We start from the raw sequence: 23,708 nt of genomic DNA, 5'->3' as shown, positions 1-23,708 counted from the left end.
TCTTCTCAAGACTGTTTTTCCAGTTTCATATGTTTATTTTATGTGGTTAATTATATGTTGACACCATACAGACATACATACATCAACTGTATTATCTGTATACCGGTATGTGTGTTAAACCCATGGCAATCCCCAAAGGTTTGAAAGCTATTTATTAGTAAGCTAGTTTTAATGAAATACAGGATTTATGTTTAGTAAATGCTACTTGATTTGCTTAAGTGATGTGCCTAAATGAAATTGCAGAAGGAAAGAGCAGAACCTGTAGGTGGCGGTAATGTTTCCTCGGAGTAAGCTGCCAATTGACTATAGAAAGGAAAGCTGGAGAGCAAGAGTGCAAAGTGTAAACACACGGCTATGGCTGACGAGAGGGGTGGAGGCGACAACAACAACGTTGAGGATAATATGGGGAACCAGCTACAGCTTCTACCTGGTGAGAAAGTTGAAAAACAATTGGTTTCCTATACCCGTGCTCTGTCAACTGTTGCCATTGTTTAAATGTGCATTTTGCACGTTGTTTAGGCTCTGTATTTCATAGACGTCATTTGGGAGTAGCTAGCTAGCTAACGCTTGGTTAGCTACAAAATGCGGATGGATGTTGAATTAGCTTGCAAGGCATTTGCACTCGCTCTAGTACTTGTGGCTATTCGGCTGCAACACCTACACTGCAATCAAAACCAGCTAAAGTATGGTGACGTTTTAAGTTCACGGTGATGTTTGCTGCGTGGGTCGGGAGTGCGCTTCTGTTAGCTAGCCCAAGTAATTGGCTTTACCGTCTCATCTAAGGTAGTGCCTTCTGTATTTAATCACAGCTATGCTGTTTCTGTGAGAACTGTCAATTGTTGTCAATTGTAAATAATCTACCAAATATCCAATGCATGCATTACGTTTCCTGAACTGAAATAGACCCCCTTTATAAACGAAAGTGAAATTGACAGGATTTTATTGAACGAATTGTGTTTATGGACTTCCAGTAGAAAATGAAGAGGAAGATGATGACTTGGAAATTGAAGATCGAGACAGTGATGAGACCGAAAAACCCAACATTATCAACTTTGACACCAGTCTGCCGACGTCACATGCAGTGAGCATCTGGTCTTTTGTGTGTGTGTGTGTGAGAGAGAGAGACATTTTACCCTAGCTGTGATAGTCTGACGTTGTGTATTGATGAGAATTTGTTTGTTGAAGATGACACAGCTACTTGGTGGCATTGATTTTTAGGCACATATAAAATGTGTGTGTGTGTGTGTGTGTGTGAATAGTACTTGGGCTCTGACATGGAGGAGTTCCACGGGCGCACGGTGCATGATGAAGAAAGCGTCCAGGTCCTGCCGGTGCTGCCCCACGCGGCACTAATGCTGATCCCCGGCCAGACTGTTCCCCTGCAGCTCTTCAGACCACACGAGGTCAGCATGATGCGCAACCTCATCACCAGGGACCGCACCTTCGCCGTGCTGGCTTACAGGTAACACCCCATCACACATGAACATGAATGCACACTCACACACATATGTAAATATACACACACACCCTATCACGCATGAACATGAACAAACACACACACACACACACGCACAAACACATACTCACATTTACTCATTCATTACATCCTGGCAGATGTCTTCTGTCATCCTGGCAGGTGTCATGTGTACAGTGAGCCGTGTTTCAAACAGTAAAGTAATGAACAAAATCGGAATGATTAACCTTTTTAGTCGAAAGCGAAAAATCTAGTTTCAAGTTTCTGTGCTTGTGTCCAACTGTGTTTATAACATATACCACTGTGTGTGTATGTGCTCACAGCCCTAGTGACAGTGGCGAGCCGGTGGCAGAGTTTGGCACGACAGCAGAGATCTATGCATTCCGGGAGGAACAGGAGTACGGGATTGAGACTGTGAAGCTAAAAGCTGTCGGCCGCCAAAGGTTTCGTGTCCACGAGCTGAGGACGCAGGCTGATGGGTTAGCAAATGTGACACACACACACACACACACACACACACACACACACACACACACACACACACACACACACACAACTTGTCTAAATTTGTCATACGTCTAATACTCACTATACTCACCTCCATCCCTCTCCCTGATATACATACATTTGCTGATGGGTTAGCTAAATGTAAACACATGCACACGCACACATCACCCCCTTTCCATGCACACATTTCTCCTTTGCTGCACACACCCCTTTCCATACACCTGAATGATGTGTGTGACATGTATGTTTCAGGATTCGGCAGGCTACGGTGCAGATCCTTCCGGAGCGAATCTTACCAGATCCCCTGTGTGCACTTCAGCTTCTCACCCGCCTGCACATACACAAGCAGAACCAACGATGCCGTGGCAACAGACAAGTATTGCATGCAGATGCATTCATGCATAGTCACACAATGTTTTCAATTGGAGATTGAAGATTTGAATTGCTTTGATTGTCAAATAAAGTTTATAAAATTTGTTTTAATTGTCATCAAGTTTTAATTGTCAGATTGAGTAAAAAATGATTTGACACTATATGAGAAAATGGTGTGAAACAGAGCTGAAAATGAGATGGATGTACCGTTCTCTCTTTCACAGAAGACTCTCCGCTGTGCCAGTATGACCGCGTGGCCACCATGGGTCTATGCACTTTATGATTCAGTGAGTAATTTTTCCAAAGCAATTGGATTAGTCTATGTTTGTTATGCTTTGACTGATTGAAGAGCTTGATGTGTTTTTAAAATGAGGGACAAATGACGGTATTGCATAAGTCATCTGAATAATTCTGTTTGTACTGTAGGTTTGTGTTTAATCCTGATGAAATTTTGTCTCTGTGTTACATTGGTTGCTCCCCTGTACTTGAATTAGGCATAGAAGTTTGCATTTTCTTTTGCTGTTGTGTTTGCTCAGGCCTTCATCTTTCTGATAAAAGTGTTTTTGTGTTTCAGGAGACACTTATGAAAAGGGTAAAGAAACAGCTTCACGAGTGGGATGAGAACCTCAAAGATGAATCCCTTCCTACAAATGCTATAGGTACCACACACACAGACACACACACACACACACACACACACACACACACACACACACACACACACACAAACAAACACAGACTCCAAATAGTTACTCCGTCCTCCTCTTTTCCCTCTGTAGATTTCTCCTACAGGGTTGCTGCTTGTTTGCCCATAGATGATGCTCTGAGGTTGCAGCTGCTGAAAATTGGCAGTGCCATCCAGCGGCTACGCTGTGAGCTTGACATCATGGACAGGGTGTGTGTGTGTGTATTTACTGTTTGTGTACACTTGTCCAGTGTATGGCTGCTTATCCAGGATATCTAAGCAATATAAATAATAAGACTTGTTTTGCAACCTTCTTAACCTGTAAGCCTTTTGTGATCAACACACGAATCAAATACACAGTGACGGAGCTGTGAATGTAAGACCATAGTAAAATAATTCTATTGCTTAGCTTCTATCAGCAGTCGTCATCCTGAGAGCATTTGTTTCTGTAGAAGGAAACACTGAAGTCTGTGATTCTTATGCAAGTTGCGTGGTTGTTGATAGGCCTAGCTCAAGGGTCAAGACTGAATGTAATGTCTTTATATCCTATGTCCACTGAGCTTACTGTGTGTGTGTGGGTGTGGGTGTGGGTGTTATTATAATGTTTACTGCTTTACTATCCCTACAGTGCACTTCTCTTTGCTGTAAGCAGTGTCAAGACACAGAGATCACCACTAAGAGTGAGATATTCAGGTCAGCTGCCTGCCAACCTTACATCAGATGTTACCACATGACACCCTTTCTACCCACACTCTACCCTCACATCAGATGTTACCATATGACACCTGTTACTAACCGTTTAGATTTAGTAGCTAAGTAGGGACTCTGTAAGACCAGGTGTTTTATTGCATAGCCTGGATATGAACAAACAAATCAACCAAGGTGGCAAACCAAATAATTTATTAAAAAAGAACACAAAGCAGCCAACTGCCGTTTAAAGTCAATTCTCAGCCTCTTTTATATGGTCTGATGAGACATGCGCTGGCACAGTCCATCAGATCGCAGCAAGAAAAGGCCTAAGAGAGGAGACACACATTAGGAACAAAAAAAATACAGACTGGATGGCCGTAACACACCCTGACTAACTACGCTCTACCCTCCTCCGCTGCAGTCTGTCTCTGTATGGGCCTATGGCGGCGTACGTGAACCCTCATGGCTACGTGCATGAGACGCTGACTGTCTATAAAACTAGCAACCTCAATCTGATTGGACGACCTTCAACACTGCACAGCTGGTTCCCGGGGTAAGCCTACTTGTACCTGTGTGTGTGTGTGTGTGTGTGTGTGTGTGTGTGTGTGTGTGTGTGTGTGTTTACGTTTGTACTGTCATCTTTGCTAAACGTTCAGGTCCGTTGCAAGTGTGCACTGCAAATACACTATGAGAACTTGTCCTGTATGTATTTGCATGTGAATAGATAATGGGGGAGGGGGGGCATAGAAAGGGAATACCATATAGAGTTGAATGGCAACAAGCATGATCTCAAAGTGGTGTGTGTGTGTGTGTGTGTGTGTGTGTGTGTGTGTGTGTGTGTGTGTGTGTGTGTGTGTGTGTGTGTGTGTGTGTGTGTGTGTGTGTGTGTGTGTGTGTGTGTGTGTGTGTGTGTGTGCACATACTTTTAGGTACGCGTGGACCATCGCACAGTGCCGAACATGTGGCTCTCACATGGGGTGGAAGTTCACGGCGGTGAAGAAGGACTTGAGCCCTGTGCGTTTCTGGGGCTTGACCCGCTCTGCTCTGCTACCCACAATCCCGCAGAACGAGGAGGGCCTGGAGGGTTCCCGGGTGCTCTGCCTCTGACCTTTTGACCTTTACACCGTTCCGCGACCTACAACTCGATTCTGACCCACATCGCACATTACTCTTACCCCGACATCTCGGTCCGCCTCCTTTAACATCATTATCATACAGATGGACAATCCGAGTGTGCAGGACAAGTGAATATCACTTGGGTAGGAATGACGTGAAGGAAAGAGAAGGGTTAAACTACTGAGTGAGATTGGATAGAAAGAGAATTGTAGGTAATACACAGTGTTATCTGATCTGTCTCCAGACACCAGAGCATATATGTATCTTGGTGAATCTAACCATGTCAAATACACAGTGAGCTCCTCTGTCCATCAGTTGGCTTCTGCACACTCTAGCTTTAGTCCACTCGTACGCATGCGTGCCTGCAAGTTGGGGGTGTGCCATGTTTGTATCCATATGGATTTTTCTTTTGTTTTGTTTTAAATCAGAACGTATGATTTGAGCTATGTCATGATGTTGACACCGTTTGATGGGAAGTCCAATGGAATATGAGAATCAAACATGAATCAGGGAAGGGGGAGGTGGCTCTGTAATCAGCTGACCCTGATAGACTTAAAGGGGGACTAAGTGCAGAGTTTTTATATGGAGGAAGTTGTCTTCTGTAATTATTATATTTTTGTATTTTTGTGATTAGCGTCAATCAGAGCCAATTTGGTTGGAAAAGGTGAGTGCCTCTCTCACATCAGTAATGAGAACATATCGCTGTGAAAGATCATTAAAACAGTCCTCCGAAATCCAAATATACTCTCAGAATGTCTCACAGACCACTGCTAGATTCATAAAACAGCAAACATGCACATAAACACATGGCATATTGTAAAAGGATGTAAGATTTATTTGTGTGAAAAGTCATAAACCTAGTGCTGAAATGTTTGTGCTTCTGGTGTTTTTTAATAATTTTTTTAAGTACAGGAGTTCTAATTCGAATAATGTATTTGTGTACTCTTTATATCAGGTACTATGCCAGGCTTATGTACATGGTAAAAAGGGTTAGCTAACTGGAGGTTTGTACACTAAAGTGAAACCGACTGAGTTGATTGGTGTTTTACTTTCATTAGACAGCCTAAGGTTGTTGTTCATACTCCGGAACAGTAGATGTCAGTGTACGCCTTCTTAATTCGTGCCCAACCTTTGAACAGATCTACTCAAGAAGAAGATGGTCATATTACGTATTACGGCTTCTGTAGAGATCAGAATTTTGCTATGGAATTTTAACGTTGGATTTAGTTGATCACCAGCATTAAAAAAAACACATATCTGCCAGTGGAGGCATTTTTATCCAAACAGTCAAAGGGATACAAATACAACTGTATAACGTTTATTTCTTGTTAGATTTGTATTGCTTGGTGAGTAAAGTTGTAGTTTACGTGCCGTTAGCCATGTAGCATTTGAGGCGGTGTTTGTGCGTCTGTTGTGTTTGATTGCGGGAGTCTGCTTAGCATTATTTTTGGCCATGCCGCAAGAATCAGAGCCTCCTCTTCCACTTGTGCGGTCCCTACCCAGTGGAATCCCGTGCCATGTTGTTTTCTGCAACCGAAGTCCTCGCGTTGTTCTCCCAGTGTGGATCAACTTCCGCGGTGAGCCGCAGCCTTTCAGCCCAATCCAGCCCTGGACGGGCCAGAGAATGACTACCTTTGTTGGTGAGTTTGAACATTTTAGTCAGGTTTGTGTTTAAATTTGGTCGTGTGAACACCATGAAACCGAAAACCACAGTTGTATTTGGTATGAACAGATTATAGACTGCTCGGGGAAAGTAAAACACGACTGTGTATACATTCTTCTTTATAAAAGTTTCTACGGACACCCAATCATTTAAATAGATATTTACTGATACTATGATTTAGCCACAATCAGCAATCAGTGACCTGCAAGCAGATAGCTGCGCCAGTTGTTACAAACGATCCTGTTATGGGCAGTTTCACAATTCCACAGTTGTGATGCATGCTGTGGAGGGCTAAGTTTCCTAGGCAAAATGCTGAGTGGTTGAGCCCCTGTAGTCTATACGAGTCACCTTAATAAAATGGGTGACTAGAGGTGATAGATGCTGTAAGCATCTGACAATAGTACCTGTCAGTGTCAGTACAATGACTGTAGACTAATAGCAAACATGGCCTCTCCAGGGCATCCCTGGATGTTCCGTGATGCTGAGTCAGATGATCCCATGCGTGTGAATGGGAAGGAGCTGTACCTACCACGAGCCCAGAACACCAGGTCACAGATGTCACTGATCAACATCACCTTACCAGGTTTGTGCCTGCATATGGGTATACACATGTCTGACCAGAGCACTGTAGCCACTGTATGGCTCTATGCTATGATGTATGACACAAAATGTTTTGCTTGGATATTAAGTGTGTGCTTTCACAGTATATGCACTATATTAGTTAACTATATGCATTGAATGGCTTTGTGGTGTGTTTGTGTGTGTGTGTGTGTAATGTTGCTACTGATGTTGCTGTTGGCAAAGCAATTTAGTTTCTCCTCCCTCAAGTTGATACTGATCTTAAACCTCTGAACTGCAGCAACACAAGGACACAATGGTAACCCCTGTGTGTTATATGATGATATGTGGGTGTCTAACAGTGGCTGGTGTGTGTGTGTGTGTGTGTGTGTGTGTGTGTGTGTGTGTGTGTAGTGCTTACCCTGCGGGAGCGCTGTCTGCAGGCAGTGAGGAAGTATGTCTCTGCAGAGGACTTCCCTCGTCTGGAGATCGCCAAGACTCTTCAGGAGGACCTGGCAGACAAGCCAAGCCTCCAGAGAGACCTTCAGCGCATTGCACAGCGTGTGGAGCAGAGGCTCCTGCAGGAGAGGCAACAATAGCACTTGTGAGTGAGTGAGTGAGTGTGTGCGTGTGTGTGAGTGTGTGCGTGTGTGTGAGAGAGAGAGAGAGAGAGAGAGAGGAAAAGATGGATACGTATAAATAAGATTATTATTGTTGTGAGTGTATGTGTCATAGTAACTTTATATAAAAACACATTTGTACATTTATATTTGAAATGTATGATTAAAATTATGCACTATAATTGGTCTCTTGTTTTCTCATCTGAACTAATTATAACATTTAAATAAATATATTCACTAATTGACTAGAAGAAAAAAAATCTTAGCAACTTCTACACAGCGTCATGCCCCTGACAGAATGATAGTTCACACAATTTTTGTTCTTGCCATGGATTTTAATCCAAGCATTGAAATGGTTAACATATTGAAAGATAAAGTGTCTGAAGAAACAGTTGCTTCCTTTAGTTTTGAAACTGGGTGAAACGATGGATTTCTGGAAACGGATACATTTAGAGGTATTTAATTTTACCTGGGGGAAAAAAGAACCGCAAGAAAAACAATGAAGGCTCTCGGGACAGAAGAATTTCAGTATAGGCCACAATACTGAGAGAAAGGCTGGCTATCCAGAATGTCTACTCATTTCATGCCTTGCAATTAAGAGCAGGTGAGTGTCAAAATGTCCTTGCCCTTAAATGCCCTTGAAGCTTTGTGCAAAAGAAATGCATACGGTATTTTCAGTAAACATTTTTAAACAAGATTAAATTGCAAGTTATAAAAAATACTGACTGTTTGGCGAGCTAGTTTACTTGATGTGTGCCGTATGCTAGATGCAGCAGGTGCTCTGAAGAAGTTCACGTGGTGGGGGAATCCAAACCGTTGGATTCTGAAATTCGTTATAGATGGTGAGTGGTATTTCAAATAACTGGAATAATCTAAATTAATGATGGAGTGGTTAGCTGGAACCATGCCCATCACATCCAAAGGTTTGTACGCAAACGAGTCATATGATCGTCAAGATTAAGATTTATTTAGGTCAGAGTTGACGTTTGCTATCCAGCTAACCTGCAAGGTTGCTCAAATAAATGAGCAAGATGGCTATCGCTAGCTAACTAGCTAAATTAGTTGAGGGACCTGAGCGTTAGCTGATGATAGTGGCATTAACCTGTTCTGTAAATGACTCCCTTTTATCCTCACGCTGAATTATATTTGATGTTATTTGAAGCCACTGAGGGTCCCCAGTAGTTGTAATGTTTATTAAACTACCATAAGCTTTCTAACGACTTTGTTGTGTTGTTAGCAAACGTAATGCTAGCTTGCTAATGTTAGCTGACATTTAGAGGCAAGTCTTTCCTATCTCTGTAGACTGAAATTTACAAAACCTCTGAACCAAATGTCCAAGTTGCACATAATTGTAATTAGTTGAGTAATAGTTATATTTCAATAGATATATGTGACATATGCAGTGACCCTATAACCCAAGGAAATTAACTCAATATTAATTAATATATTGGATATTAAGTAATTATTTAATAAACGATTATCTTGTGATAATTTCTGTCAGAGCATGATGAACCCAAGTAAGAAGAATAAGAGGAAAGAAAAAAGAAAACTGCTTACGTTTGGTTGGCTGCACACAGCTGGCGGGGCCTCCCCTCATAAGATGAAGAAGAGTAATTGGGGCACTCCCCAGCCCACCCAGTGGGCAGAGGAGGGCAAAGACAGCACAGAGGCAGCAGATAGTTTGGGGAAAGTGGCCAACATCAGGCTGACAAGCCCAACAGGAGAGCCCCTCAGTGCTCTGACGGTTCCACAGTTGACTCAAAGTGGTCTTGAACATGGCACACACACTTCTGAGAACACCCCTAAACCACAGCGGACCTTTAACAGGGCCAGGAGATTGTTCCATAAGTTTCAGAAAGTCAAAGGCTTCTCTGAGGTAACCACAGTAATGTGTCCACTGGCCTCACAACACACACACACAAACATACATGTTAATCTTACCCGTTTACCTGACCTGCATGCGTTATATTTGAGCTAGTGGAGATATAAGAGAATAATTATATGCTCTTTTTTTAGGTGATAGCCTATGCCTATACATGTCTGTGATAACCTAGGTCAACAATCTATGCTCACGTCAGTGTATGTTTGTGTACCCAACTTGCAAATTTAGCTTTCTGATGTAGATTGCTCTGCCTTCTTTTTGCCAGGTGGGATCAAAAAAGACCCCAGCTGAAGGGTCAGAGGTCAACGTGATCAGCACTCCCGGAGGAAGGAACAAGAGGAAGGCCTCTTTTCTCCGAAAGCAGCCATCACCAACTATGCCCAGTTTGGAGCTAGACCCTAGTGCAGCGGTCTTTGGGGGCCGGTGTTCAGCCAATAAGACAGCAGAGTCTATCCCAGCCCCTAAGGACAGCTGCAACCCAGGGCCTGCCTCACTGGTGTTTATCAAGACAGAGGAAGTGGAGAACCATCCAGGAACCAGCAAAAGAGTGAGGGAGATACTGAGAGTTAATTAGGTTCTTTGGCATATATGGATTTTAATTCCGATGAGACAATTAGTTTGGAATTTGTACAGATTGACAAGTTGTTAGAGTCAAGAGTGTACAATTCTTTTTACATTTTTGTGGGGATCAGTGAGCACACAACCACTGATGCCACAACCACTGTAGGATGCAATCTCATTCATTCATTCATTCATTCATTCATTCATTCATTTATTCATCCATCCATCCAGCCATCCAGCCAGCCTATTATTTTATTCTATCCTATTCCATCCTTTGCCATGGATGGGTTATTTGTTCATCTCTGAACTATGTCAGCTGTCAGGAGGCTGTTTCGTGAGTTAGGTTTGAGTAAATGATGTCTGATTTTTCCCATCCCCTTAGCCTGAGGTCCGTGGTGGTGGTGACTCCCCTGATTGGTCAGATCTGGACGACCAGGTCGAAGTTAGGACTCTGTCACAGGGCGAGAGTATCGAGCCACAGAACGAGAGAAGAGAGACGAAGACGATGAAGAAAGAGCTAGACGTTAGTGACAAAGCATCTACCTCTCAGCTTCGCAGCTTTGTCACACCACCAGGTTATTCAATGTACCCTTCAACAGTGTCACCTAAACAGTCCTGGTTTGGGCGTGGTGGAACCTCTTCAACAATATCACCTAACCGATCCTGGATTGGAAACAGTGGAAGCTCTTCGAAAGTATCACCCAATCAGTCCTTGTTTGGGAGCAGAGGAAGTCCTGTTGGAAATGGCCCCACTCCCTTGACCCCGTCTCTGATGCCATGGTGCAGCTACAGGGAGCAGCACACCAATTGCTGTACCCCGTTCTCCCCGGATCCGTTTGCGTTACGGTCGGCAACACCCTCACCCTCGTCAAATCAAGTCGAATCGTCCAGTCACTTTTCTTTAAGTGACCTCCTTGACAACCCTCAGGCACCTGATTGGAAGGTGTCCCCTACCTGTTCAGGTGACCCTGGCCAGGCAAGGATGACTGAGTCCATCGGGTTCATCGACACCCACTGCCACCTGGACATGTTGTACGGGAAGCTAGGCTTCCGCGGAACTTTCCAAAGCTTCCGGAGTCAGTACAGCCGCAGCTTCCCAGCGAATTTCCGTGGCTGTGTGTCGAACTTCTGCAACCCGCGCCTGACGGAGCTGGAGGGGCTGTGGGAGGGGCTCCTGGGGGAGGAGCTGGTGTGGGGCGCATTTGGGTGCCACCCCCACTTCGCCAAGGACTACTGCGCCAAGCACGAGCAGATCATCATGAAAGCCATGCGGCACCCCAAGGCTATAGCTTTTGGAGAGATTGGCCTGGACTACTCTCACAAAAATAACACACAGTATAGCAAGCAGAAAGAGGTATGGAATGTTGGTCAGAGGTTTACATGTACTCATTTAGCAGACACGTCCAAAGTGACTTTCAGTATGTTACAGATATACATTTTCATCCGTATGTGTGGTCCCTCTGTGTCTGTGTACGTGTGTGTGCATGTCTGTCTGTGTGTGTGTGCGGTGCATATCTGTGCGTGTACATGTCTGTGTGTGTGTGTGTGTGTGTGTGTGTGTGCTGTGCATGTCTGTCTGTGTGTGTGTGTGTGCGCTGTGCATATCCGTGCGTGTACACGTCTGTGTGTGTTTGCATATCTGTGCGTGTGCATGTACACGTCTGTGCATATGTGTGTGTGTAGGTGTTTGAGAGGCAGCTGAGGTTAGCCGTGTCCATGGGCAAGCCACTGGTGATTCATTGTAGAGATGCAGATGACCACCTTCTGGAGATCATGAAAAAGTGTGTCCCTCCTGACTACAAAATACACAGGTCAGTACATTTATATTTACATTTGTTTATGTCACGGACATCAAAAACGATCTAGTACTAAACTAACTAACTACTAAAGAAAAGGCGGGCATGGTTTCATAATTTAGAATATTTTGTTGTTTCCAGCTTTGCATTTTAGTAGTCTCTCCATTGTTCGTCGCTTTGGACAAAAGCGTCTGCTAAATGACTAAATGTAAATGTAGTATGAATTTTACACAAGATTTGGTAAAGGCCCCTGGTCATTTGTTGTGAAATTTATGAAACCATTACAAAATGTCTGAGAACATTCCCTGACGTGTGTTTGTCGCTCTCTCTCTTGTGTGTGTGTAATGTGTGTTTTCACAGGCACTGCTTCACTAACAAATTCTCTGTGATCGAGCCATTTCTGACAGAGTTCCCAAACCTGTGCGTGGGCTTCACAGGACTGGTGACATATATGAGAGCTCTGGAGGTTCGGGACACAGTGAGGAGAATCCCTCTTGATCGTATTCTGATGGAGACAGATTCTCCTTACTTCTTGCCACGACAGGTTTGTGTGTGTGTGTGTGTGTGTGTGTGTGTGTGTGTGTATCTATTTAGCAGTGTGTAGTCTCATTAGATGAAATTATTTTTGTGTAAATGTGTTAATAATTCACTCTATTACCAATTAGTGTGTACTGTTGTGCACACACAACGATCACAATACACACTAGTGACACTGGTTATGCGTGCATGTGTGTTTGTGTGTAATTATGTGTGTTCTCCCTGTAGGTAAGCAAGAGTGTGTGTAGATTTGCCCACCCTGGGATGGGTAAACACGTCTTGCAAGAGATCAGCATGTTGAAGGGTGAACCACTCTCCTCTGTCTTGCAAACGGTTGGTCAAAACACTGTCAAAATCTATGGCTTGGAACCATGATGACTACAGATCACTGCCCGTATCCAGGACGCTGGCGTTCACAACAGCTGTGATCATTACAAAGACTGACTCAGAAGGATATGGACGCTATTTGACGATATTGCCATGGTCAATCCCATTGCAGTTATAGTGATTCTATTATTCTAGAAACAGACGTTGATCTGGAGGACCTTTTTTTTTATATACATATATATTTCTGATACAAGTTTAACTCATGAAAAGTAAGTTTCTGAGTTTGCACCGACACATTTTTTTAGGTTAAAAACAAACAGGGAAAAAATGCATAATTTTCTGTTAAAAAAGCTGTCCAAAGGAATTGTTATCTGTTGTCCCTAAATATTATAAAGATATGTTAATTTGTTTATGTCTCAAGTCAGTAGAAAGATTTTGTGAAGATGTTTGTGATTTTAGTGCAAAATGCTGGCATTGCTTCAATTTGTAATAGTTCTTTATTAAAGATAAATGTCTTAGTTTTCCCTCTGGGTTGTCTTCACACTTGAATGTAGGTCTGTGTAAGGACAAGAGATGGAAAGATCAACGTAAATCCCAGTTAGACCCACTGTTAATTAAAATGGAACTTCAGATTGCTTCATGGCGGAATGCACAGCTGATTCTGAAATGGAACTGGCTCTGTTCTGGTGTAGATTAAGGCCAGATTCTTTCCGGCCAAGTTTGCCGCTATCTCAGAAATCTTTAATCTACTTGTGAAGAGGACGACCATAACACACAGATAATTGAGGCACAGGAACTGACTCATGCTTCTGTCATGTTTATTGATTGAAAATGTTTGTGTGTGTTTGTTGTGTGTGGATTTGTTGTGTTCTCATTAGAACCCTGTCTAAATACTCTTCTCCAAGGAAGCGGTAGAATCAGTCTGAAACAAACCCACAATACAGCAGTGTCATGCTTTTTCATGTTGTTAGAGTTTAGTTTTCCAGCACAGTAGTATCACCCGCTGTTTTATGCTGAAAAGTATTTTAAAATGCACTGGTTCTCAATCAGAAGTAAGTTAAAAGAGGTTGTGTTAATGGCCTAAATGTCCCATGCTTGTCTGTCCAACCTATGTTGTAGTTGCTCCATCTTTGCAGAATATGAGCATGTGATAATGTAGCCACATTAATCAAATAAAAAGAGACCCTCTTGAGATTTTTTCAAACCCACAGTTTTAAGTGTGTATTTCTCTTGCCGATCACATGTGTTATTTATGTAAGTGGGATAGACTGTAAAAAAAAAGGTAAGATACTGTCTGTGTTTTTGTGACAAATATACACATCACAGTGGAACAACTTTAACTGGAGATTGATTTTTGTGTGGGTAAGATCTTCCTACTCACCTGCTTTGTCTCCAAGGATGTTGTCAAGGATTTTCTGTAAGGCAGAGCCATGTTCCTCAAACTCTGCCTCAGTCATAGTCACACCCAGCCGAAATGGAGGACTTGCCTAATAGGTTGGTAAAGTTGAGTTAGTTAGAGTAACAATAAATATGTTACGCATGAATGGTGTCTGAGCACATGTGTTTTTCATCTAGATAGATAGAGAGATAAAAACATGTGATATAGATATAGACATATAGTGTATGTGTGTACCAGGAAGTGGGCATCCTCTTGTGGGCTGTCTGGTTGGGCTGCATCCCTTCGCCCCACTCGAGGTGTCTTTCTGTCTCCCTTCCCCTGCTGTTACACACACACAATCAGGCACAGCACACACTCACTGAATTAGAGTTTTACTGTAAAGGCACAGGACTCCTCGTAGACTCTTCAACAGCCATCTCATTCACCTCATTTCAATGTTTGATTGATCCATGACTATTTCTAAAGAAATTCATTCTGGGATTCTATGACGGGTTAGGGTCCGATCTTGGAGCCAGATTATATCTGGATAGGATGCGCTCAATGTTTTAACGTTATTATTTTGATTCATTAATTGAGATTAATAGGGTTAACACACAGCCGTACCTGAGGTCTCTGTGCAGGACTGAGGAAGCTGGAGCCTCCTCTGACCGTCTCCATCAACAGGGCAAGAGTACAGACAAGCACGATCATGTGACTGGCACGGCCGCCCAACAGCAACATGGCTAAAGATGTAAGGTCCACTGAGCTAATCTGAAAGAATGTAATAACACTAACATTGTTATAATTCTACTCAGAGTTGTCTCTAAATCCCTGCCTCACCTGAATAATTTTAATTCCCGGTGGAGACAAGATTTACCACCCTAGAAAAATGTATCCGACTTCACCCATAGACTGTATAAAATACCTAAAATAAATACAATATTTTTAAGATATCTAAGTAAAGTGAATAATGGGGACACACTCACATAATCACGTAATGCAGTAAGTATTGGTATTAACATCAAATACAGTTCATACTAATAGGAGGTGAAGTTAAAAAGTAAGGATATTTAGTGATGAAAAATTGAAAAGCGGTAGACGTACTTACCAGACAAGGTGCTTACTGTTCTTCCTGAAGAGGTGACTTTTTTGCCTCTTTTTATAGAGTATGTGTGCCTTTTGTAAAATAATGGAAAGAATGTAAGTAAATAGCAACGGTAAAACAAACTAAATATATTTGGATACTTGCATGTATCTGCAACAGATTGTGTGTGCAAATATAAAAAGTGGATACTAAATTGCAATTGGATGTATGCCTACTGAGGATAATGTATGTTTGATGTCTGATATTGTGTTAAATAAGCAGCAAGCGGAAAGACTACACTTTACGTAGGTATGTGTGCATGTCTGCGTTGTGTGTGTGTTGAACATGTTATCAGTATAAATTCCAAACATGGTGTGATGCAACTGGTTAGGTAAAGGGTTCTGAGATCCCAAGTCAGTAACTGGATTTAATATCCCAGCAACTATGAATTCCAGGTATGTCAAAGCCAAACTTTCTCTAAGATAGGCTATTTATATTGGCCCCCTGAAAAACAACCAAAACACATGATTAGTAATACAGAAATGACTTAATGTTGAAATGTTACGCTATGTAAAAACATTACATCTCTGATTACATCTAAAAACTCAATGAAAAGCTGTTATTTTGAAACAATCTGTCGGGCATAGGCAGAAGGTGTGGCGTCATCTTGTGGCGTCGAAATACTAGGGCTCGTTCGTTGCCTTGTTGTTGTGGAGCTTATTTACACTTGGTTACAAATAGTTTAAACCTCTCAGTAAAAGTTAAGTCTAGGCTACGTTAAATATCAGTGGGTGAGATTTGGACCTGTAGCCTCAACATGGTTCACTGTTTTGTACCGTGTTGTAATCATAATTCTGGTGGTGTACACGGCTGTAAGTTTTACAGGTTTCCCAACGACAAGACGACGAGGCGAAGATGGGCCCGTGTCATAGGGTAAGGTAACTTTATGTTTGGAAGTAAAACCAGAGCCCCTATACCTATTTAGAAATTATCTTGTAAAAATAACGTTTACTTTGTGGCATGACAGGGATCTGTCTTTGTGTACCTAAACGTATGAGTCATGTCGCAGCGCCAGGCAATTGCTTTCCAGGAAGAGCACTAGGCTATCTTTTTTCCTGGTGAATTGAACATAGATGGGCTCTTTATAATAAAAGGCAGGGCTTCCAGTTACAAATCCCCCATATTTAGCAATACAGAAATCAAGCTGACTGCTGTTAAACATTTAAGCATATCAGAACATGTTCGCTTGGGGTATCCAGAGTTAGGGGTGTGGGGGATTTCAAAACAGACCTTTTATGTGTTTGCATTTTGTTATTTGTTTTCTTTTCTTTAGACGGTGTGATCGAGCGCCCGCTGACACGTCCAGACTTTGCAGTTGTCATTTCCCAGAAGGGAAAGAAAGAGGTCCTCTTTGTTTCCTGAACAAAGATGGGACCATTTGTACTGACCATAAAATACCCAGATACCGTCCGCCCCGCCCTGTTAAGAAGGATGTTTGTGCTATAGAACCAATCTCACCCGATGATATTCCTCTTGTGGAATCAGTGTATGGTGTGGAACGATTCTTAACCAGTGATAGTACTCCTGAAGACTCAATATGTGAAGTGGAATCTTTCATAACCAATTATATCCCTCCTGTAGAGTCAGTTGATGTTGTATCACCAGTCTTAACCAAGATTTGTCCCAGTGTTGCCACTTAAACATATAGTCGTGTAAGTTATGAGCGTATGGAGAAGATATTTCTGGAAGTGGAGCTGAAAGATGTCAAGGAAGAGCTGAGGCTTCTGAAGCAGAGGCTGGCATACTCTCAGAGCCGGTACACTGCCTCTCGATTGAGCAATGAAGTGGTTAAGATGGAGACAGGCCTCCCGGATAAAGACTGTTTTAATAAAATTGTTGAATGTGCCACTAGCTTGGAGGACTCTGTCACCTACCGTGCTGGTTGGAAAGTTCAAAGGCTTAGCACTGAAGATCAGGTGTTTCTTACTTTCATGAAATTAAAACACAATTATAAGGACTTTCACCTCGCTGCAATATTCAATTGCAGCATCTCTATCATCAGAAATGCGGTCCTCACATGGACTGACATTCTGCAGGGCCTGCTTCAGGACGACTACACAACTGCACCGAGAGGTTCAAAAGCTCAGAAGAAACAGAAAACTCATCCACTTAACACTAACTTATAAAAAGAATCAACACGCAATTACATTTTTTTTACTTCTAAGAACAAAATAGAAAAAAATCCCATGCTGATATAGTAAATTGTATGTTAAATTATTTTGTATTTCACCATAATATAGACATTGCTCAAATTAACTAGGGTGGTCATTTGATCACAAAACAACACTGTCACATTTCACTTTGTGTAATTAAAATACAAAATAAATGGTAAGATTCTGCCCTCTCACAATTTACTTACAATTTTGAATTTCAGTTAAAGGTAAAGATGTTGAATGCCTATCGCTAGCAGTAACACAAAGGACAGATATCTCCTCTTGTGCTGTAAAAAAAAGCAATAACATGAGAGACTGAAGTGAAATGATGCAAAGCAATGCACTGTACTGTTATCTGGTGGCTTCTTCTTTGTACCTTTTTCTGCGATTAATTTAGCTTGAACCACTTAACGCAAAATGTGTTAGTAATTGTATTGCGTAAAGGACACTTCAGCTATGTATTTTTTACTTTATACATATTACAGAAAAACGAATACAATTTCTCCCATATACTTACATCGGCCCATTGTTATATTATAATAGGGTAACTAGATTTGCATTTCCTGAGGGAAATACCAGTGCATGCAAAGAAAAATTTCAAAATAAATATTAAGTAAAAGATCAGGACATTTAACGCAATTCAAGACATGCAGAGAGAGACGAAGGATAAGTGCAAATAGCGTAGAGATGCGTAAAGACTGCAATATATTGAAAGATAGAGACGTAAAGATAGAGTTAAAGTAACACTATGCAACAATTTGACAATTTTTGAGGTATGGTTTTATAGGCAACTAGTTTTGGTACCATCCTCAAATTAATTTGGATAGCATATGGTCATGTGAAGGACAGATAAACACCTGTGTCTTCCCCACTAGCCATCCAGGATATGCCCTATGTATTTCTGTCTACCGGGCTGGAACACCCTGCAAAAATGGAAGAAAAGCTTTCACACGCATGGCATTGCCAGCTATGCTGCCAAAAGACACCAGTTAGTGTGCTAGGGTGTTGTTATGGTAGACATGGTGGTTACTATGGTAATTGAAGTGGTTGCTAGGATAGTCATGGTGGTTGCTATGGTTGCTACCCACTGGTCTGTAGGCTTCGGTAGAATTTAAGACTCGCAGTACCAGATATAACCGCGAAAGGCAGTAGCGCTTCGTAGTAGTTCCATTTCTGCTGGAACTCAAGAAGAAGAAGATGTTTTGACCCCCTCCTTCTGTGTACTTGGATGTATAATCATCTTAATTTTCACTGTCATGGACAAAAAGAAGCAGTTCAAAGTGACAGCCTCCTCGGTAAGTCACGAGACTAGCTCATAGAAAATGTTTATCTTAGCTGCGTTTCTGGGGCTAAATAACATCGATATGCAGCACGAATTAGCTAAGTACCTACCCTGATAACGTAACTTATTTTGGGGTTTTCTTTCAAAATTCTTCTCGTATTCTGAATAAACGTCCTCCATCGAGGAAGCACCAAATGTACCTTACCAGTAGAGGAACAGGCGTCATAGCTACAGTCTTTCAGTGACTGGGAAATGTTGTTGACGTTTAATAGTTGTCTAGCTAACTTGTGTTTGGACTCCATAATGCTTTGTACTATTGCATTTTTCATTTACTCATAAATGATCTACTCACTTGGACGATTGCTAGTAACAGTAGAACCAGAGCCCGTCTTTCTCTAGTAGAACCTTTCAGCTAGAGTTTGACCAAATTAACAGTGCGACATCGTGTAGGGTGAATAAACGAATGAATATTCCATATGTTACCATATTCGGAAATGGTTTATACATGTTATAATTAATTGGATTTATTCAATTCAAAATGTTTGTTGTTATAGCTGGTGGACCTGAAGGCAGAGCTTTACAGGAAACAGCAGGAGTTTCAACAGGATAAGCTCACCCAGCATGGAGGTACTTCTACTGCTGGGTCCACCGCCAGACCCAAACTTAAGGTAACAGAATTAATTTGTAGGCATTTAGTCCTATAGAAGATGTGCCTCATCAGGGTAGATTGTTGATGTTATATGTTTTTGTGTGTGTAGAAACCCAGCATCTGGAGCAAACAGAATGAAGGTGTGACTGCACGTGCTCAGAGGGATGTGGAAATCAGTGCAGAGGAAGAGAATAATCTGGAAAAATCAAAGTGAGACACGTTTGCAACAGTCCTTTCCTCATACGTGTATACCACCAGCTACCATTAAGCAAACATCTTACTCTGTGCCCTGCATTTTAAGGGTACAGTGGGTTTTTATGAGGAGGCCAACTCCGCACACCTTGTGGTTATTGGTTAAACTTTGTGTTTCATGTAGTTTCTTATTGTTCCACACTTAGAGGATCTCATGAGTAGGTGAAGTTACAGTACTACTAATACTATCCAGTAGCTAATAATTCCCTCTGAAATACCAACTGGCTGTGTTCTGACATGATCCCTGGGTGATGATCTGACATGAGGACAGGAATCCTGCTATGTCAAGAACTGTTCCATTGCTTACCTATACATCTGTCCTGCATTCTTACAGAAAGAAACTGGAGGAGAAAGCTCGTCTCTATGAGCAGATGACCAAAGGAGATTTTCCAGGTCCTCACAAACAACACACACACACACACACACACACACTTACAGTGCATATAAATATAGAAGCTGTTTAGTTATATATAGCACAGGTAAATTGTATATTGTAGCTGGCGGTTAGATGTAGGCCTCTGTTTTGCTTTTCCAGATGAGGAGACGGAGGGGCTTTTCTTGGTGGACTTCACCCAGAAGATCATCGACCAGAGGAGGGACGCACACGCAAACACCAGGGATGAAGAAGAGTTGGACCAACAGATTCCAGTTCCACCCCCGCAGAACCCTGATGAAGAATGGTAATCTCCTTTTCTTTTCTTTTTCTCAATAAAGTTGAATTTACTCTAATGTAATCTATTTCTTTTTCTAAATTTCTATTAACATTAATTGACACTTCAGACCTGACGTCGAACTTGAGGAAAGGCCTGACGTTTTGGTCTTGATCATCATTTTTCAGTGCCTTGTCTCTGCTTCTCAGGGTAGAGTATGTCGATGCACTGGGGAGATCACGGAAATGTTTGAGGAAAGACCTGCCAGATTTCCAGAAGATGGATCAGGATTTGCAGAAAAATAGGTACACCGTTAAAGCTACAGATTCACACAATTATCCTGGCCAGTGTTGCTCATCTTTTGTAAGGCACATTTCTCTCCACGAGTAGTGTCTTTAAGCATGCCATGTGTATCCGTGGACAGTTATTCATGTATCTACCTTTCTTGTCACGTCGGTGTTGCTAAAAGACATTAGACACAAGATGCAGAGGACTTACAAATGTCTTAAGTGATGCTAACTGCTGGTAGCCTTTGTGGTAACTTTTCCCTTAATGCCTAGACAACATTGTTGTATATCTACTGTGTGTGTGATTGTAGGTTGGGTAGCGGAGATAAGACTCTGCTCTCAGAAGACATGCGGAGAGAGATTCAGAGAGAGGAGTGGGAAGCAGAGGAGGAGGAGAGCATGAAGAGACCCGTGGGGCCCATTCACTATGAGAACATCAGAGAACAGGGTGAGAGAGAGAGAGAGAGTGTGTGTGTGTGTGTGTGTGTGTGTGTGTGTGTGTGTGTTTGTGTGTGTGTGTTTGTTTCACAATTTCTTGTTGGGTAATTCTCTTTCTGGCTAAGTGTACTGCAAGATACTTTTGATAAAAGTGACAGCTAAGTGGTGAATGTGAGTGTTGATTATGTTCACTGTATGTGTGTGTGTTTGGCAGAGGCCAGAGAGCTGGGTGTTGGCTACTTTGCGTTTGCAAATGATGAGGAACAGCGACGGAAACAGAGAGATACACTGGACATGCTCAGAGATCAGGTACAGTAAACAGATAAGCACCTTAGGTGGTGTCCATCCAAACACACAAAATGTTCACTGCAACCTAAGTCTGACTGTCTTCCTCTGCCCCCAACCTCCCCCACCACCATCACATCACTCCTCCTTACTGTTTGTCTCTCCCCTCCTCTCCTGTTAGACCACAGACCAGCGCAGTAAGAGGGAGCGACTGAAGGAGAAGAGGAAAGCTCTGCTGGAGGCTCGACTGGCCAAAGTGAGGATGAGGAAGACGAAGAAAGGCAAATTGGACGGATCCGAGGAGGATTCAGGTGCGCTGGGTGGGGAGCTTGTGAAGATTTTTTTTTTTACATTTTATTTCAAGATGGCCCTCTGGTTTTCATAAGCTTTTTCTGTTTGGTGTGAACACATGAAGAGGTTATTAAGTGTAGACACCTCATCTACACTTAGCATTGATGAGGACAATTACTGCAAAGCCTAGCATTTCATATAAACATATTCTGTTTAATTTCAACTGGGGTTGCAGTTGAAACGATTGTTAGAATGAAGTTATCTTTTACACAATAGCGTTACATTCATACAGGCAGTCTTACAACCTAAGGAGTAGACCTTAATTCATTAACAGTGAGAATGGGTCAGTTTCAAAAGTGTAGCCCGTATGTAGACAATAATTATTAATAACATTATCCTAATTGTTTTCACGTATCTAGCCAGACTATTGGACGTCCTTACATCTCAATCATATGTGAAGGCGAAGGAGAACAAACACTAGTTTAAGATGTATGTCAGGATTGTATTAAGACACCCCCCCCTTCCATGTCCCATTAGGTGCTGCTGTGCAAGAGGACGAGGAGAAGGAGGAAGAGGTTCCTGAGATGCCGCCAGTGCCGAAGGTGGATGTGGAGATTCAGGAGAGGAAGGACACCAAACCTGGAGTTCCTCACGTCAGAGAGTGGGACAGAGGGAAAGGTGAACATGCACACTCACTCACTCACACATACACACACTCTCTCTCTCTCTCTCACGCACACTCTTTATCTCTCTTTCTCACTTTGTCACACAGACAAACACTCCACTCACACACACATGCTCTGACTCACTTACTCACATACACACTTACTCTTAAACACCCAAACACAGCAAGCACACTCACTTGTGTATTCACACACATACACCCGTACAGACGAATATACAGACTCTTCACTCGACACTCATTTGTGCATACATATCATACAGAGCACATACTTGGCTCTGTGATTGGCCCCCTGATGTCTTGTTCTCTCAAATACACACTCACTCTTTCTTCCCTTACATACATATAACACAAACATACAGACCCACTTACACACACATTCCTACACACACACACACACACTCACCGACGTATTCTTACACACACACACACACACACATTCAGACACACTCACATATTCCTACACACACACACACATTTGAGGTATCTGGTATCTGCCCTTATGTGCTGTTCTCATGTGATTTGTGTAGAGTTTATGTGGGACCAGTGGGTCAGCGGTCGCCGTGACGAGAGGGACACTGAGTTTGCTCCACCATCTGCATACTTCAGTGGTCAGAACCGGGCCGAGAACCAGAACAAAGCCAAACTCTCCTTCAAGTGGGCTGGGACACAAACACACTCATCTCAGCACACACGCGCACCCACGGCCCAGCAGTCATCGAGTCAAACAACACCACCTCCTCCTCGGTCTGAGCAGGGCCACCCCCAGAGTCTGGACGACATGCTCTCTTTCTACAAGAACTCTTAACCTCAGTACAGCTTGTCTGCCTCCTTAGAGGGTACTCGCAGTAGGACTGTGTGTGTGACTACAGAGTTTATATGTGCAGTTAATCAGACCATCTCACGGTCCAGTGTGTGAGAGTTGATGCCACTCTGTAGTCACATAAGACAACGATGAGATGTTTGCAATTTTACTAGGGGTGGACAATAAAGAAAACACATAAAATAATAAATCATATGGCTAACATCAATTACAAAGCTGTGTCTCAATGGCAGATCATTTTAGGACTATGACTAGATGTGTTTACCCTGTCGGATTAAAGATAACTCTATGAAGAACAACAGATGTCAAATCATTTTGAAATATTTGTGGCAATTATGTGCATTATTTTTGTGTTTAAGGAACAATGAATCTGAAAGATGAAACTGAACTCACAATGGATAATACCTGAAGTGCTGACCCCTGATAAAGATCTTTCTCACGGTAGAATAAGGAATAGCTTGGGTCTCTGACCTGAAGAAAGCACCATCATATATTAAATATATGTTGGTTAATTTTTGCAAATAAAAACCCCAAAGTGACAGAATATCACAGATCAACCATTATACCAGAAGTGAAAATGCTCTATGCTATTATGTGGAAAAGGAC

At 42.3% G+C, this 23,708-nt stretch overlaps 5 protein-coding genes and 1 long non-coding RNA gene across 8 annotated transcripts; 5 read left to right on the top strand and 1 right to left on the bottom strand.

Annotated features, from left to right (window-relative positions):
* The first annotated feature begins 109 nt into the window (after positions 1-109).
* On the top strand, positions 110-5,713 carry crbn (cereblon). 2 transcript variants are annotated; one of them, XM_012824886.3, is made up of 11 exons: positions 110-430; positions 975-1,081; positions 1,260-1,462; positions 1,798-1,953; positions 2,234-2,357; positions 2,578-2,640; positions 2,928-3,012; positions 3,133-3,248; positions 3,667-3,731; positions 4,150-4,281; positions 4,658-5,713. In XM_012824886.3, the coding sequence occupies exons 1-11, from the start codon at positions 355-357 to the stop codon at positions 4,833-4,835; spliced, it is 1,305 nt and encodes a 434-aa protein (XP_012680340.1). In that variant the 5' UTR covers positions 110-354; the 3' UTR covers positions 4,836-5,713. The 2 variants fall into 2 exon arrangements, with proteins under 2 accessions (XP_012680340.1, XP_012680339.1); XM_012824885.3 differs by having other exon boundaries at positions 273-430; positions 972-1,081.
* Positions 5,714-5,857: 144 nt separating this feature from the next.
* vhl (von Hippel-Lindau tumor suppressor) lies at positions 5,858-7,867 on the top strand. Its single transcript, XM_012824890.3, has 3 exons — positions 5,858-6,484; positions 6,965-7,090; positions 7,480-7,867. The coding sequence occupies exons 1-3, from the start codon at positions 6,298-6,300 to the stop codon at positions 7,662-7,664; spliced, it is 498 nt and encodes a 165-aa protein (XP_012680344.1). The 5' UTR covers positions 5,858-6,297; the 3' UTR covers positions 7,665-7,867.
* An 88-nt stretch (positions 7,868-7,955) lies between these two features.
* Positions 7,956-14,107, top strand: tatdn2 (TatD DNase domain containing 2). 2 transcript variants are annotated; one of them, XM_031568084.2, is made up of 8 exons: positions 7,956-8,289; positions 8,453-8,527; positions 9,187-9,561; positions 9,833-10,114; positions 10,511-11,482; positions 11,812-11,939; positions 12,285-12,468; positions 12,690-14,107. In XM_031568084.2, exons 2-8 carry the CDS (start codon positions 8,525-8,527, stop codon positions 12,834-12,836), a joined length of 2,091 nt encoding a protein of 696 aa, XP_031423944.1. In that variant the 5' UTR covers positions 7,956-8,289; positions 8,453-8,524; the 3' UTR covers positions 12,837-14,107. The 2 variants fall into 2 exon arrangements, with proteins under 2 accessions (XP_031423944.1, XP_012680275.2); XM_012824821.3 differs by lacking the exon at positions 7,956-8,289 and having other exon boundaries at positions 8,300-8,527.
* Positions 13,611-14,914, bottom strand: ghrl (ghrelin/obestatin prepropeptide). Its single transcript, XM_031568088.2, has 4 exons — positions 14,791-14,914; positions 14,422-14,508; positions 14,170-14,275; positions 13,611-13,710 (listed from the first exon to the last, which is right to left on the bottom strand). The coding sequence occupies exons 1-4, from the start codon at positions 14,905-14,907 to the stop codon at positions 13,706-13,708; spliced, it is 315 nt and encodes a 104-aa protein (XP_031423948.1). The 5' UTR covers positions 14,908-14,914; the 3' UTR covers positions 13,611-13,705.
* Positions 14,915-15,754: 840 nt separating this feature from the next.
* LOC116220540 lies at positions 15,755-17,649 on the top strand. The gene is made up of 2 exons (XR_004163730.2): positions 15,755-16,188; positions 16,584-17,649. It is a non-coding gene; the product is annotated as an uncharacterized LOC116220540 (long non-coding RNA).
* An 823-nt stretch (positions 17,650-18,472) lies between these two features.
* On the top strand, positions 18,473-23,401 carry ccdc174 (coiled-coil domain containing 174). Its single transcript, XM_012824948.3, has 11 exons — positions 18,473-18,758; positions 19,300-19,413; positions 19,504-19,604; positions 19,981-20,039; positions 20,182-20,326; positions 20,506-20,601; positions 20,895-21,031; positions 21,236-21,330; positions 21,488-21,617; positions 22,135-22,275; positions 22,810-23,401. The coding sequence occupies exons 1-11, from the start codon at positions 18,720-18,722 to the stop codon at positions 23,085-23,087; spliced, it is 1,335 nt and encodes a 444-aa protein (XP_012680402.2). The 5' UTR covers positions 18,473-18,719; the 3' UTR covers positions 23,088-23,401.
* The last annotated feature ends 307 nt before the right edge of the window (positions 23,402-23,708 follow it).

Source organism: Clupea harengus, chromosome 5, assembly GCF_900700415.2.
Source record: "Clupea harengus chromosome 5, Ch_v2.0.2, whole genome shotgun sequence".
Lineage (NCBI taxonomy): Eukaryota > Metazoa > Chordata > Actinopteri > Clupeiformes > Clupeidae > Clupea > Clupea harengus.
Note: the sequence above shows the minus strand (reverse complement) of the source record. Positions and strands in the feature narration are given on the sequence as shown.

Coding starts and splice junctions, on each gene's coding strand:
- ccdc174 (XM_012824948.3), top strand. CDS start 18,720: ATGGACAAAAAGAAGCAGTTCAAAGTGACAGCCTCCTCG. Junction 20,327..20,505: donor CAGAACCCTGATGAAGAATG/GTAATCTCCTTT, acceptor TCTGCTTCTCAG/GGTAGAGTATGTCGATGCAC. Junction 20,602..20,894: donor CAGGATTTGCAGAAAAATAG/GTACACCGTTAA, acceptor GTGTGATTGTAG/GTTGGGTAGCGGAGATAAGA.
- tatdn2 (XM_031568084.2), top strand. Junction 10,115..10,510: donor ATCCAGGAACCAGCAAAAGA/GTGAGGGAGATA, acceptor CCATCCCCTTAG/CCTGAGGTCCGTGGTGGTGG. Junction 11,940..12,284: donor CCTGACTACAAAATACACAG/GTCAGTACATTT, acceptor GTGTTTTCACAG/GCACTGCTTCACTAACAAAT.
- crbn (XM_012824885.3), top strand. CDS start 355: ATGGCTGACGAGAGGGGTGGAGGCGACAACAACAACGTTGAGGATAAT. Junction 2,358..2,577: donor GATGCCGTGGCAACAGACAA/GTATTGCATGCA, acceptor TCTCTTTCACAG/AAGACTCTCCGCTGTGCCAG. Junction 3,732..4,149: donor ACTAAGAGTGAGATATTCAG/GTCAGCTGCCTG, acceptor CCTCCGCTGCAG/TCTGTCTCTGTATGGGCCTA.
- ghrl (XM_031568088.2), bottom strand. CDS start 14,907: ATGTTGCTGTTGGGCGGCCGTGCCAGTCACATGATCGTGCTTGTCTGT. Junction 14,509..14,790: donor GTCCTGCACAGAGACCTCAG/GTACGGCTGTGT, acceptor TGTGTGTAACAG/CAGGGGAAGGGAGACAGAAA. Junction 14,276..14,421: donor AAGAGGATGCCCACTTCCTG/GTACACACATAC, acceptor CCAACCTATTAG/GCAAGTCCTCCATTTCGGCT.
- vhl (XM_012824890.3), top strand. CDS start 6,298: ATGCCGCAAGAATCAGAGCCTCCTCTTCCACTTGTGCGGTCCCTACCC. Junction 6,485..6,964: donor GAGAATGACTACCTTTGTTG/GTGAGTTTGAAC, acceptor TGGCCTCTCCAG/GGCATCCCTGGATGTTCCGT. Junction 7,091..7,479: donor GATCAACATCACCTTACCAG/GTTTGTGCCTGC, acceptor GTGTGTGTGTAG/TGCTTACCCTGCGGGAGCGC.